The sequence below is a fragment of the Pholis gunnellus genome (genome assembly GCF_910591455.1).
Source record: "Pholis gunnellus genome assembly, chromosome: 3".
Lineage (NCBI taxonomy): Eukaryota > Metazoa > Chordata > Actinopteri > Perciformes > Pholidae > Pholis > Pholis gunnellus.
In genome coordinates, this window is record NC_136529.1 from 28,176,536 (window position 1) to 28,190,776 (window position 14,241).

The 14,241-nt window shown below is 42.8% G+C and overlaps 1 protein-coding gene across 2 annotated transcripts in view; it reads right to left on the reverse strand.

The window, feature by feature from the left end:
- flnba (filamin B a) overlaps window positions 1-14,241 on the reverse strand; it is a 62,126-nt gene that overhangs the window by 37,375 nt on the left and 10,510 nt on the right. For both annotated transcript variants that reach the window (XM_079156950.1, XM_079156949.1), the window contains exons 2-4: window positions 1,207-1,316; window positions 934-1,069; window positions 595-692 (exon numbers count right to left, since the gene is read on the reverse strand). In XM_079156950.1, coding sequence (XP_079013076.1) covers window positions 595-692; window positions 934-1,069; window positions 1,207-1,316 — 344 coding nt within the window. The remainder of the gene's footprint in view (window positions 1-594; window positions 693-933; window positions 1,070-1,206; window positions 1,317-14,241) is intronic.

The following is a 14,241-nucleotide window of genomic DNA, read 5'->3' on the forward strand; positions in this document are numbered from 1 at the left end:
TCTATTGGGCTGCGTGATGAAGAGTGAAATGTGATGGTTTTTGGCTGTTTGAATGGCGATACAGGATGCAAAGCAACCGTCACTGCATCCATACGAATCTAGAACCTATTAGACGTTAGCATTGTTAGCAGTCCAGGCTACAATGAACACAAAAACGTATGCGTCGTCCGCAGCATCACACAGTAAAAGGCCTCAGAGACGCCTCCTTCCTTTGAAATCATCCAAAACTAGCTTCTCATTATGCTAACGGCTCTGCTAGCGTCTTAGCTCCTCCCAGCAAACCTCTGTTCTAAAGCGTCTTAGCCTTTGACTGCACATCATGCTAAGAAGTTCAGTAAATAAAATCTTTATTTGCTTTACTTTGTATTTTTTCTGTCAATTTTGTCAAGGCCAACAACGAAATAATGAACATGAAGCGACTTCATCAGCAGAGAGAATAATGAGAGGAAGAGTTACCAGTTTCATGAATCTCCATGTTTCTGATATCAAAGTCATGAAATCATCACAACACCAACATCTTCGAAGTAGAAACAATTGAATAAAGGTTAAAGGTCACAAGAAGCAGATGTGGAACAGAGTCAGAGGGAATCTAACCTGCGGGATGCCCAGCCACTCGTCCGCCAGCTGCATGGCCTCAGTGGCATTCTCCACTGGTTTCACTGGATCCCAGGTCTCCCAGTCCGGACACAGGCCTGCAAACGACACACAGCAACAGCGTGAACCACAACAAGCCACAGACGCGACAGGGAAAGATAAAACTAGTTCTAGGTCAAGGCGGTTATTTTGATAGGAAATACGACGGTAGTTAACTTTGGACCCACATACAGTCAGCTCTACAGCCTTGAAACACCCGCACTCACACACACACACACACACACACACACACACACACACACACACACACACACACACACACACACACACACACAGTACCTGGTGCACAGCTGTCTACCAGCGCTCCCAGCGCCTTGCCGTTCCTCCAGTCGTGGCTGAAGTTGTTGATTGGCATATCAGGGAGTTTGTGTTGGATCCAGCCCAGCAGACGCTGCTTCGGCGTCTTTGACTCCGGCTGCAGAAACCAGAACCAGCGTACGTCAGTCAGCTTTCTAACAGCGGTACGTATTTGTGCAGCAACTGTTTGTTGTCTTTTTAATCTTCAGGTTTGAATCACTTAATGACATGAAATCATGAAATCTGGATCGTTACCTTTTCTTCCTCGCCCTCCCAGACCGGCATGGAGATGGAGTAGTGCAGAATCAGAGTCCAGACCAGACCCAGGATCAGCTTCAGGTTCCCATCCACGATGGCTTTAGAGTCTGACGGAGAGAAACAGACAGACCTGAGGTCAGATTCAAGTTTCGAAGAATTAAAAAAAAACAACGTTTGTTGGTTCTCCTGTGACGCTGCATCTACACCACCAACTCCCAAACGAGGAGGGTCTGATGACGTAACTTTAACAATAATAAAACCCAACATGATGTTCTTTAAAGTCTTGCTAAGCTGATTTTCCAACCATATTGAAATGAAAAGAAATCAACGACCCTAGAAGGTTGAAAAACTGGAATAAAATTAAATTTAACAAGATACAGTAAGATACAGGGAGGAAAAAAAAGAACAAAGCTGAGATAATAAAGTAACAATCTGGAAGATTTTCATGTTGTTCTCCTTGATGGCACCTGTGGAGATAAGCGGTAATCTGTGTGACGTCAATTCAGTTTTTTGCACTTGTTTTTTAAGTTGAATCGTTTGTAGTTTTCGTTCTTTTCATTCCATGTTCAGCCTTAGTAACTCGCAATGCTTGCAGAGACCAGAACAATCCGTGCACCTCTTCACAGGTGTGAGAATTCTGTTGCGTTAGCTCCGCCTACCGTCTCTGGCAGCTCGACCCCTGTCCACTGTGCCGCTTGTGATTTTTCACATTCATAATACTTCAAATACAAAAGGCTGTCATCAGGAGACATTAAGCTCAGTCACCATTGTGTTACCGTGACCTCAGAGAGAGATAGTGACTGAACAGACGTTTTGAAAATAAAGTCTTTGAGATTATTACTTCAACACTTTCATTTTTCAGTTCCTACAGTCTGTAAAGTTTAACCTCAACTTCAATCAGCCCGTTTGGCAGTCCCCCCCCCCCAAAAAAAGTTTATTTCAGACGCCGATCTGAAAACAAACTTAATGATATCCAGGTTTTTGCTTTCTTTTAGCAGAGCAGAACAGAGTGCTGCAGGGTAATGTTACTCATTAATCAGACCTCACTGTACCAGCTGGTACCTCACACCAGCTAACACACACACACACACACACACACACACACACACACACACACACACAGTTCAGCAGACAAAACATTCCAGTCAATTTTAATCCCCGTCTACATTTTTCTCTCCTATAATAACAAAGTATTTATTAAAGGAACACTCCGACCTTTATGATAATTGAATTTGCTTATCTGCAGACTTTAGTTTCAAAGTTGAGACACGAGGTTCGGGTGAAATGTGTCAAAGACTCAGTAAAATCAGATATTATGATCATTTTTTTTCTTGTAATTAGAACTTGTATGAGGTGGAGGGATGAGGTGATGTTGACTCAATCAATCAGTTTCATCTCTGTGTCTGATCGGAAAGGTCAGGACCGAGCTTCACACAAAGACTGGAAGCAGAGAAACTGGACTTTACAACGAGCCTCTCGTTCACACGGCAACAGTCAAGAGGGCCGCAAAGTCCATTGTCCGTTTCCTATTGTGCCGAACTTTAATAGATCACAACACAGCAGGTATGGAATTAATCTGCAGACGCTCAGATCAAAATGAAATCAAAGTTTTCTTGTTGATGTCTGTTTTTGTAGCTCTGCAACTGTGCAGCAATCCTGCAGTATAATATATGCAGTTCCTCTAATGGCCACTTGAGGTCGTTTTCAAAAGCGAGTCAATCCCTGTAGACCACCGTGTTAACATGTTTACAGCCTGGTACAAAAAAAAGTTTTGGCCCCGAGAGCTAATTTTCACACTCATGTCAACGGTACAGAGGTGAATTTTTATACAACTCACTTGTTTAAGTTATACATCAAGGGCTCGGCTGCTTTGAGTGACAGGTTGCTGCCATAAAACAATCAATAAAATAGTTTTGTTCTACGTTGTGAATCACTGCAACTGTCGGACAGACGGACTGATGCACACGCGTAGCACTCACACTCAACCGAACGCATAGTCTCCCCTCACGCCTCGGGGCAGGGCCATGAAACAACACTATAATCAGCAGCCACGTCCACCACACACGTCTTTCTGCTTTTCATTGAAATTAAAGCGGCGTAAAAGCACTTACGAGTGAACAATCTCACACTGGAGCCTCCACACCTAGTTACCAGATATATTTATCTCTGCTTCGTTAAGCAAACAGACTTTCAACACTGTGTGCAGACATGCGTCGAGTCCCACATTGTGAGTGTGCGTGTGTGTGTGTGTGCGCGCGCATGTGCGTGTGTGAGAGATAAACCCCTTTGATCCACCTGGTGAATCTGCAGCTCAGCTTCGCTGTCAGCAGACCAGCTGTGGTCCAAACATGTTTCAGCAAACCTCAGGTTTAGGTGGAGCTCTGGGAGAGTGCTGCTGCCTCACCCACTGGTGACACAACACTGATAATGACGGCACACACACACACACACACACACACACACACACACACACACACACACAGGAGAGGTTGCCACATCCTGCTTTCTACATTCCTAATCTCTGTTTTTCCAGACTCAACACACTCATTTATCTCTTTGTATTTCTGTCTTTTCCTCTTTGTCTATTTCAACTCTTTCACTCTCTCCACCCGTCTGTTTTTTGGAGTTTTTTCACATCCCCTTTCTCTCACACACACACACACACACACACACACACACACACACACACACACACACACACTACACTTTCTAACTTCCTTTTCTTTTTTCCCCTCCAAGGTTGAGCTGCCACACCTGTGTGAGTGCGTGAGTGTGTCACACACTCCGCCTCTGCAGCAAACATCCTGTCATTGAGCAGCAGCCTTTACCCTCTGAACACACACACTCAGTTTAACATTGATCAGTCACACCATATGGGACACTTGTACTAACAAACCATTAAAGTTCTGACGTGTTAATGCACAATAAAAAGAGATTACAACGCTAGTTTTCTTTTTATCTATGAATTGGTTCTTTTGCACCTTTAAGCTTTTTTTGGCTTGTGGCCCATTAAAACTAAATTTCTATTTTTGACTCATTGTCACCCGTTGCATGAGCCTTCGGCTTCAGACTAGGGACTACAGACTACAAAGCGATTTACAACTCAGATGCCATCATACCGTAGGCACAGAGCTACGGGAGCAATCTTGGGGTCAAGTGTCTTGCTCAAGGTCACATCAACATGCAACCAGTGGCGCCGGGGGTTCGAACCGCCGACCCTCTGATTGACAGACGGCCTGCTCTCCACTCAGCCACAGTCGCCCAGATCAGGACAAACAATGAGGGTTTTTTCCCCCACTCTTTAAAAGAAGAAGAAGAATGGGAAAGCAAACAAAAGAGCGGCGTTTCAGACCTCGGGGTGAGGACAGCGGGTCTAAGAAAAGTTATTTATTGTTGTTTATTAATTCAAACCATAGACTGTTAATAAGAAGTGGACGTAGTCAACGTGACCCATCGTTTGTGAACTGCGGTTTTGAAGCCTCGAGTTTGACATGTTGTCTGTCGCCATCTTTGAGTCGGGAGTGACGATTGAGACGCAGGATACGGCTCCGGTCAATACATCACGCTGTATCGAAGAAGACTTGAAACTAGAGACTGAGACCATAAACTCCATAAACTCACAATGTTTACTGAGGTAGTAAATCAAGAGAGAAGTAGAGTCATTTTCTCATAGACTTCTATACAACCAGAGGAGTCGCTCAGCTAAACACTGATCAGTCACACAGAGAACGAAAGTTCAAGACACTTTTGCATCGGCTTAACTTTGCTGAACCCGAGGTTGCACAACCTATAGAGCAGAACTTCAATCTTGTTTCGTATAGTTCATGACGGGTCAGATCTATTCTGGGCCTCCTCGGGGATCCGAGGCCGGGACGCTTTAGTGCCATCCAGCCATGTTGTTTCTGTGAGATACGTTGTATTGGTGAAAACTTTTAAGCCTTAAAATGTGTTTACACTCAATACTTCATTCCATTCAAAACAGTCCCGAACATCAGAATGGGAACTAAACAGTGTGTGTGTGTGTGTGTGCGTCCTTGCCGACACAGTTTTGTGATTAACGAGGCTATCGCCATGGTAGCCTATTGTTCACATAAAGGACGAGAGTAAGAGAGAGACAAAGAGGGAGGGAGGGTGAGAGAGAGGGGGGGGGGGGGGGGGTGTAAGAAACATAAATGCAGCGAGTCAAAACACTGATAGAAGAAGAGCAAAACAGAAACACACCAGAGTGTGTGTGTGTGTGTGTGTGTGTTGGGTTTTAACAGCTCGATTAATAATCTGCTGCATTGTTTATTGTTTCCTGCTCCCTCATCCTCCTCATGTGACCGACTCGCAGGTCTGGGACCCAAAATGGAAAAAGTTGACAACAACAGTCCTCTAAACAAAGAAAACTAATATTCTACTCTAAGTGAACAAGACTCTGACGAGATGCTTTTGTTTCGGTCTAAAGAACACAAGTATGAATACTCAGCAGCAGCATGACGCACACACACACACACACACACACACACCTGAGCTATCAATCACATCCCTCGTGGCTTTAAGGGATTTGTTCAACACAATCGTGCTAATTGTAAGTACTTGGCCCGGCCCAAATAACTTAAAAAAAAAGGTCTAAATAACAGCGACAGTCCTAAAGTCCTGCATAATGACAGCTCCATACACGAGTCTAAGAGAAATGCTCCTACTTCTCACTTTATGATTTAAGTCTGGAGAACTGAAGAAACTATTGATCAGACACTTAAAATTAACAGTTAACTGTTAAAAAACAGACAATTAATCAGTTAAAGAATCCTGTGGAAAGACTCTTTATTTCCCTGGAACTCTGCTTTTTCACAGCTGGTGACAAATGAACCCACTGACCCTCGATCACCTCAGCTCACGTTTCATCGTCAACACGCTACGACCACTAAAAGGCTCTCACACGTGAGAGGTTTGTCACGACTCCTCCGCCCCCCTCGGAGAAAATTAAACACCGCGGTCAGCTCCTCTTTCATTCTGAGATTTATCTGTCCACAACTCCATTCACACAAAACAAAATAATGAAAGCTCCCCGTTATAACTCAGGCCGGATCCGCGTCAGATAAACGGTGTTTAAAGCCGCTGCTGCCGCAGATACCTGCTGGTTTGTTGACCCGTCGCTGTGGAGACGCAACAATACCGAGGCAACAAGGACGCCAATGGGAGGTGTGTGTGTGTGGGGGGGGGGGGGGGGACAAAGAATGTGTGCAAGGAGAAACGGAAAGTGGAGGAGAGAGATAAAGTCAGTGTGTGTGTGTGTGTGTGTAGAATGGGTGTGTATAAAGGTGAATCGGGTTGGAACAAAATGCCTCTCTTATCAGCGTGGCACACCCTCCCTCTCCCTCCCTGGAACAGGAAGTTGCATAATACCTGCTCTGTGATCCCAGCAACAGTCTGACTAACAACCTTCCAACTAACTAACTAACCAATAACGAGTCCAGAAGCTCGTTAACTCACACCGACAGCTAACCGACCCGTCAACCAACAGGTTAAGTTGCAGATCGGGTGAAGACAGAGAAAAATAAATGAAAAAGGAGCCTCGTCCTGGAACATAAACGACCCCTGAATTCATTTAAGTCCCCATCACAAGGATGGCTTACAGTATGTGGGACACTTTCAGACCTCACGCATCGGGCGTCTGTCAGGCAGCAGTGCAACACGTCGTTGCTCTGCAGTGATACTTGTCTCACCTTCTGACACAAGCAGGTCTGAAGCTCGTCGGACGGTGGAATAGCTCCCCATCACATCTAGGGGTCATTATTAAAGGGAGGTGGGCTCCGTGTCAAAACCATTTTTCTGTAACTTTTCAAAACCAAAAATGAGACGTTCACAACGCGATGGGTCGGCTGTGCAGAGGTGAGAAAGGAGCCAGAGTTTCTCTTTGTTTCTGTTCATTACACCACTATGACAGTACGAAGGTCTTCCAAAAGACAAAAAGCGAGCCACTACCCTCACATTTAAACAATATTACATCTATAAACTCTCTATGAACGCCGGCTTTTCACTCCACCTTCCCATAAAAAAAACACTTTGAGACAATGTCTGGACCTTTTGAGTTCGTCCTCTGAACACAAACCCGACCAGTGAAACTGAAACACGGTATCGAGGCGCGACCTCGTCCTTAAAAGCATTTGGCTCAGATTTGTCTCCATCAATCTAATGCACACAAGCTCAGTGAAGCCAGACAGACCAGCATTCAGGTGAGACAGGAGTCAGGTAACTGTAGCTCACTCTTTTGAATCCCTCCCTCCCCCCCTCTCTCTCCCTCCCTTGGAGGCACAACTGCTGTCCCACTTAAAACAGATGTTCCTTCACACGATGGCTACATCACCGTCTCACAAACACACATGCTTCACTTCCTACCCGACAATTTACTGCCGAACCGTACGGAACAGTCGACGCCTGAGGCGGATCACCGCGCTGATGTCAGCATGAAGGAAATATTCGGTCCCACCCCGGCAGCCGGAGAGAGGAAACCTCTTCTTCCTTTTGAGTCACGATGTGTCGTAATAACACGACACATTATCATAACTCAATAACTCAGACACCCGTCTAAATAAATCAATTAGACGTCAAATAGAGACCGACGTTATTGAATCAGCTGGCTTTGTTTTTACACAAGAGATCCACCAACATCGGCAAATAAACACTTTAAAGACGTACGATGTTCACATTTGATACGTTTTTATTTACTTGGTTTATACGAGTTGTGAACAAAGCAACACTTCCTCACAAACATTCGCTTGTCGGTTGGATTAATTCATCAATAACTGGTTCTTTTTGCCACATGAAGGCATCATCAGCATTGAGGAACGTTGCTTATTTAGACCTCTTCTGCAACATTATTACTCCTGAAGTCCAGAATTCTCTTTTTGCTCAGTGTTTGGTCTCCACCAACACTTGAGGGACATTATCTGTCTCTTTAGCTGCTAAAGGCTCCACATGTTCACCGGCTCGTCTCTGTGTCGTCTGCGGTTTGTTGCTGAGCAGGTAGTGTACAGTCGCTTATTATTGATTTTTTTTTCAATAAAAAACAAAGCTATAAAGAACCAAAACTGTAAAGTTGCAGCTGGAGAAGAAACCAACGAGCTGAAACTCACGATGACTCCAGATTGATGTGAAGATCCTCCGGAGGTTCATCACTACGAGCGACTCACAAATCCTCCTCGAGCTGCTCAGCCTTTATTGTTCTACGCTTGAACAAATCATTTAATAAATAACTTTGACCAGACTAATGTTGTTACCCCAGAGAACAATAAGTATCCTGATTTATCTTTATACTTTAAATTACTGCTGACAGCACCATATACCCACTATAATAAGCGCAGATTTTTAAAAGCATTCTTCCTTTCAAGCTGCAACTAGTTTCCATAAATTTCCATACAGAATGAAAATAAGCTGATTTTTTAAAAAACTTGCTACAGATGGGTCGGACCGGTTTGCGTTAAAAAAAAAAAAAACTTCACAAACTCCCGAAAAAAAGTGAAAGAACCACAGAGATATTGCAGATACTCCATAAATGCAGACCTGATGTTCACTGCGATGGGATTTTCATACAAGACAGAAATAAACGAATAAAAACCAAAAGCTGCCTGGAAGAAGAAAGGAACACGAAATGCAGAACGTCACTGCTTTTAATACATCGATTACAGTTATCACACAGCAGAGTTCCCTTGAGTTACATTATGATGCATTCAAGCTCCAGTCAGTGAAAACGGGCATCGGCGAAGGTCAATTATAATGTCGTGATGTGTTCAAATACCATCAAGTAAAACGTAGTTCTTGGGGAGAAACTTGAATGAATACGGTTGTTTGATGAGAATTATGAACCGTTTGATTTCATAACAAGCTGTAAGCTGCTTATATTTACACGATTCAACAACGATATTTTCTAATAAAAATTTTAAAAAAGAATTAGATTTTTGGACGGTCTACACTGACTTTGGGGCGGTAGGAATTATTTTTTGCGATGGTGGTGAAAAAACAAACCTTGTATACCAGCTAAGAAAAGGAAACAACAAAACTATCTATCGGCCGATATGGCTCATTGGTGAAATATGTATCAGCAGCAACAGAAACGTGATCGGGAAATCTCTAAAAGTTCTATCTGCTCCCTTTTCTTCCTGCTGATCTGATCAATGACTCTAAACAGTGAGACGTGTGATCCGTTGCACCTCTGTTACACAACAACACAGCAGCATGAAGTTGTAATTAGGAAAAAACAACTTAATGCTGAAACACAATGTAAAGGTCTGGTGGGGAAAAGTGAACTTTAGATGGAAATGTCCTTCAAAACAAAACGACAGGAGGTACCTTCAGTGGTAAACAGGATGTGGAGCTACCGTGTGTGTGTGTGTGTCATGGGTCAAACAGACACACACACATTCCTCAGTGTTGAGATCATAACCCCGCCCACCGACCCCCAATTCATCACACACACACACACATTTCAACACCCACCAAAGGAACAAAAGTAACACACAAATTCAACAAGCTCTCAATTTAAACCCAACCATAAACACACACACACACACACACCTTTTCAAACTGCTGTCAGGTCAGTTAACAAATCTTTCACTCACCACACACACACACACACACCAGGTGTATGACATCACTCCTCTGTGCTGTGAGACCGATCACATGTCCACAGTCCAATAGAAACGACATCATCATCATCATCAATCGATCAATATCGTTTTATCCTTGCGGGTTTAGCCGCGTGTGCACATTTGTGGTTTCTAACCTTCTTTGTTTCTTAACTTTGAGAAACATTATTTTTATATGTTAAATGTACAGACGCTCTCTAATGAACCTGAAATCAACACTAACGTTCATACACGTTTTAATTGAGTCATTTTATCTTCTCACTGCCAACCGTCACATTAACTTTAATACTTTCTTTTTTTTAGGGAGCCCGGCTCGGTGGACTTGCTGCTGGTTTTGTGGGTTTACACAGAAAACACTCGGTGCAGGTGATTTAATGTGCTGCTGTTGTGATAACTGACCCGTTGAACAGAGCAGTTCATATGCCACCATTTCTCTGTTAGTGTGTAAACAATACTTCACGTGGTCGCAATCATGCGAGTGCACGATGATAATTATGATGATCTCCACGTCCAAAGTCTGAAGAGCCAACTTGACGAGCGAGTATTTAGCACTACTCAGAGCTATCGATGATGAAAGAGACGGAGCCAGCGTCATTATGATTACTACCAACGGAAGAAGCACCGAGATCTGTTATTTAAGGAAAACGACTCGATCTCGATTTAAGAAACACGGTTACAAGTAAAAGTCCTGCATTCTTATTTACAAGTATGTCAGTTTATGAATCAGGATCATTTATTTAAAGTATAAAAGTACTCTTTGTGCAGCCAAATGGGCTCTTCAGTTCATATATATATATATACACACACATACATACATACATACATACATACATACATACATACATACATACACACACACACACACACACACAGGACTGTCTCAGAAAATTAGAATATTGTGATAAAGTTCTTTATTTTGTGTAATGCAATTAAAAAAAACAAAAATGTCATGCATTCTGGATTCATTACAAATCAACTGAAATATTGCAAGCCTTTTATTCTTTTAATATTGCTGATTATGGCTTACAGCTTAAGAAAACTCAAATATCCTATCTCTAAATATTAGAATATCATGAAAAAGTATACTAGTAGGGTATTCAACTAATCACTTGAATCGTCTAATTAACTCGAAACACCTGCAAGGGTTTCCTGAGCCTTGAAAAACACTCAGCTTGGTTCAGTAAACTAAATCACACGTATGGGGATTATCACAATATTCTAATTTTCTGAGACAGTCCTGTATATATATATATATAAATAAGATTATTAATATTGATGCAGTCACATTTAAGATGCAATTTAACAGTTGTAGTTGGCTGCAATAGAGCTTATTTTCTTCATTTGTTATACTGCTGGGAAGTTTAATTTACTGTAATGCATTGAATTTACTTATTATTAAAACAAATGTAGTGAAGGAAAAAGTACAACATTTTTCAAAATTGTACTAGAGTACAGTACTTCAGTAAATTTACTTAAGTTTCTTTCAATCACCGATTCTGTAACCAAATCATGTGACCGACAGAGAGAGTTGGTAACGCTGGAGAACTTAGTCTGATTCATTTTCACATCATTCTTCAAAGGTTCAGCAGCCGTGCATTAAGGCGGTGGCAGGAATCCCATCAACCTCTCTAGGTAAGACTGAAGGCAAGAACGTGTGTTTCTAATACTTTGAGTGAACTGACCCTTTAAACCTGCAGTGGACGGCGAGGCTGTTATCAAATGATGAATCGCTTAAAAAAAACCAACAACTTTCAAGGTCGAACATTTGAACCGTTTCCAGAAGAGTCAGCGGTCTTCCCCCATCGCATGTATGTCGGCACTCCCATATTTTAGCACCCACTGATGACATCAGCGCATGATGCATCGCTGTAATAACGGCGCCGCTTAATAAGAGTCACATGAGTCATGCACCAGCAGCTCAGAGGGGGCGATCCCACCGAGAGAACCCAGATTACAGACCGAGAGGCAGGAGGCCCTTTTTAAACGTCTTTGATTTGGATAACGAGTGTCATTCTGTTGCTCTCTCTTTAATCTGGTCCTCGGTTGGACTCAAACAGCTGCAGAGATGAAGAGGGAGAAAGATCAAACGAGGAGAAACTTGCTCTCACGGCTTTCATTCACAAGGAGTCAAAGAAGTGAATGAACAAAGAAAAAAGAAAGATGGAATCTAGAAAGCTCCCGCTGTTTGTGAAAGAGGCGAGTCTGTGAAGCAGCCAGGAGAGACTTGGCCTCGGGACAAATTAATGTAATAAATACTGAATTTAAAAGTTGCTTGAGGTCTTTGCTACCACATTTTGGACTCAAGCAGGACCAACTGAACCCGCCATCATCAAAGCAGGACAAAATAAATGCAAAAGGTTAACAAAGACCACACTTCAGACCTACGTTTTAAAAAAGGTACCCAAGGCTGCAGATGAGCTACGAGCATGCAAGTAAGAAGACGAGTGAAAACATAAACCAAACTCCATAACGCAGAGGAGGGATGGTGATTATCCGTCAACTCATATCTCATATTAATAGATACTTTATTGCCTTTATACCTGTAAAGAAACAAGTCAAGTACTGAATTTGTTGCAAAATATATACTTAAATGTAGATTTTTGAGACCTCCTGTTTCTAAAGCATCTAAAAACAAATTGGCCTTCGTCCTAAAATTATATTCTAAAAAAAGCTCTGAGGTTCACGACCACGCTCTATGCACGTGCGGTTAATTAACTGTGCACACACACACTGCACTGCTCCGTTCACAGCTATAACGTTACTGCTGACTTCATACCACACACACACACACACACACACACACACACACACACGAGACACTAATCCTGTCAACGACTTAATGATGGGTTAAAAACGTGCATCAGCACAAAGTTCTTCATAGATGTAGCCTCTAATTTTGCACAATATTGACGCAATTAACTTTAATATGTAGGATACAAAATGTTCTTTTTAAGTGCATGAATAATCGGGATATTAAAATGTAAATTACTATATTTTCTAAAGGTGGCTCCTTACAGGTCTGAAATGGCATGGACAGCCGACGTGAGCGTTTGCCGCAACACTTACATCTAAAACAATAGCGGACCTAAAGTTGAGCCTTGTGGCACACCGTAGGTCGAAGCGTGAAGAGCAACAGCTTGTTTCATGGCTGAGGACTTCAACCAGAGTAGAGCTTCATCAGAGATGCAGAAACGACTTCTCAAGACCATTAAGTAAAGTATTCTGGTCCACTGTGTCGAATGTAACGGGACGGTTTAACAGCATCAGAACGGAGCATCACCTGCAACCAGGGGGGGGGGGGGGGGGAATAATGAACCAGTTTGCAGATGGAAGACATTGGAGCTAAAAGAAGTTTGATACAAACAAACGGCAGAAGAAACTCGAGAACAGGAGAACCACAAGAGAACAGAGTAACCAGCCTAGTGCTGCCCTATCATTAACACACACACACACACACACACACACACACACACCCCCCCCATCTGGCATTACGTCTGCATGCATAAACAGGACGCACACTGACAAACAGGCTGCAGCGTTTAGCCTCGCGTGACCTCACCCCGCCGGTTCCCAGGCCATGATGTCATCAGAACCAGAAACATGGCCATGTGGTGAGGAAGAGGAAGATGAAGAGGAGAGCGGTGGAAGCGCATAGTGACGGAGAAAAGATAATAAATAACACGAGGGGCAAAAGGAGACGAGTAGACAAAAACAAAATGTGTGATTAGCATACAGCGTCAGACGTAAACAGCTGCTCAGTGGAGCCTGATGTGAGCTTGTTTTGTCACGTTAAACATGTTTTACCTGCAGCATGAAACAAGACAATGTGCGACGTCAACTTGTGTTTTATTTTATCTTTAAAACCAAATGATAAATGAAGTAAACTAAGACAATAATCTATAATGACAAAAAAATAAATTGTCAAAAACTGACATTGCAATTTTTTGCCCTGCACTATATTTATAAATCAGGATTTATTTTTACATTTTAAGGGTAAAATGCATCCTTCTGGTGCACGTTGAGAACACGGAGGAAACGCGACACCGAGCGCCGGCCCCTGGCCCTCCACGCTGACCCCCCCCCGTGTAGAGAAGTGTAAACATGTAAGGGTCGTAATCAAACTGTGGCCGGCCGACCTATACTGTAGGTAATTAATGGTAAACACCACATTAGTCACGGAACAAGAGAACCGTGCAAGTTTCACTTTTGTGTCATGACGTGTTTGAGTTAAATTGCGGAGAACGTTGCGCGCACACATCGCAATGTCGACGCCGAAACGATAAATCCAGCAGTTCTGGTCTTTGTGCTTTTACCCGATGACAATAAAGTTTCATCAAATCTAAACTAAACCAGGAACCATCCGATCAAAGAATTAAAAAAAAAAAAAAAGATTACAAATTAGACC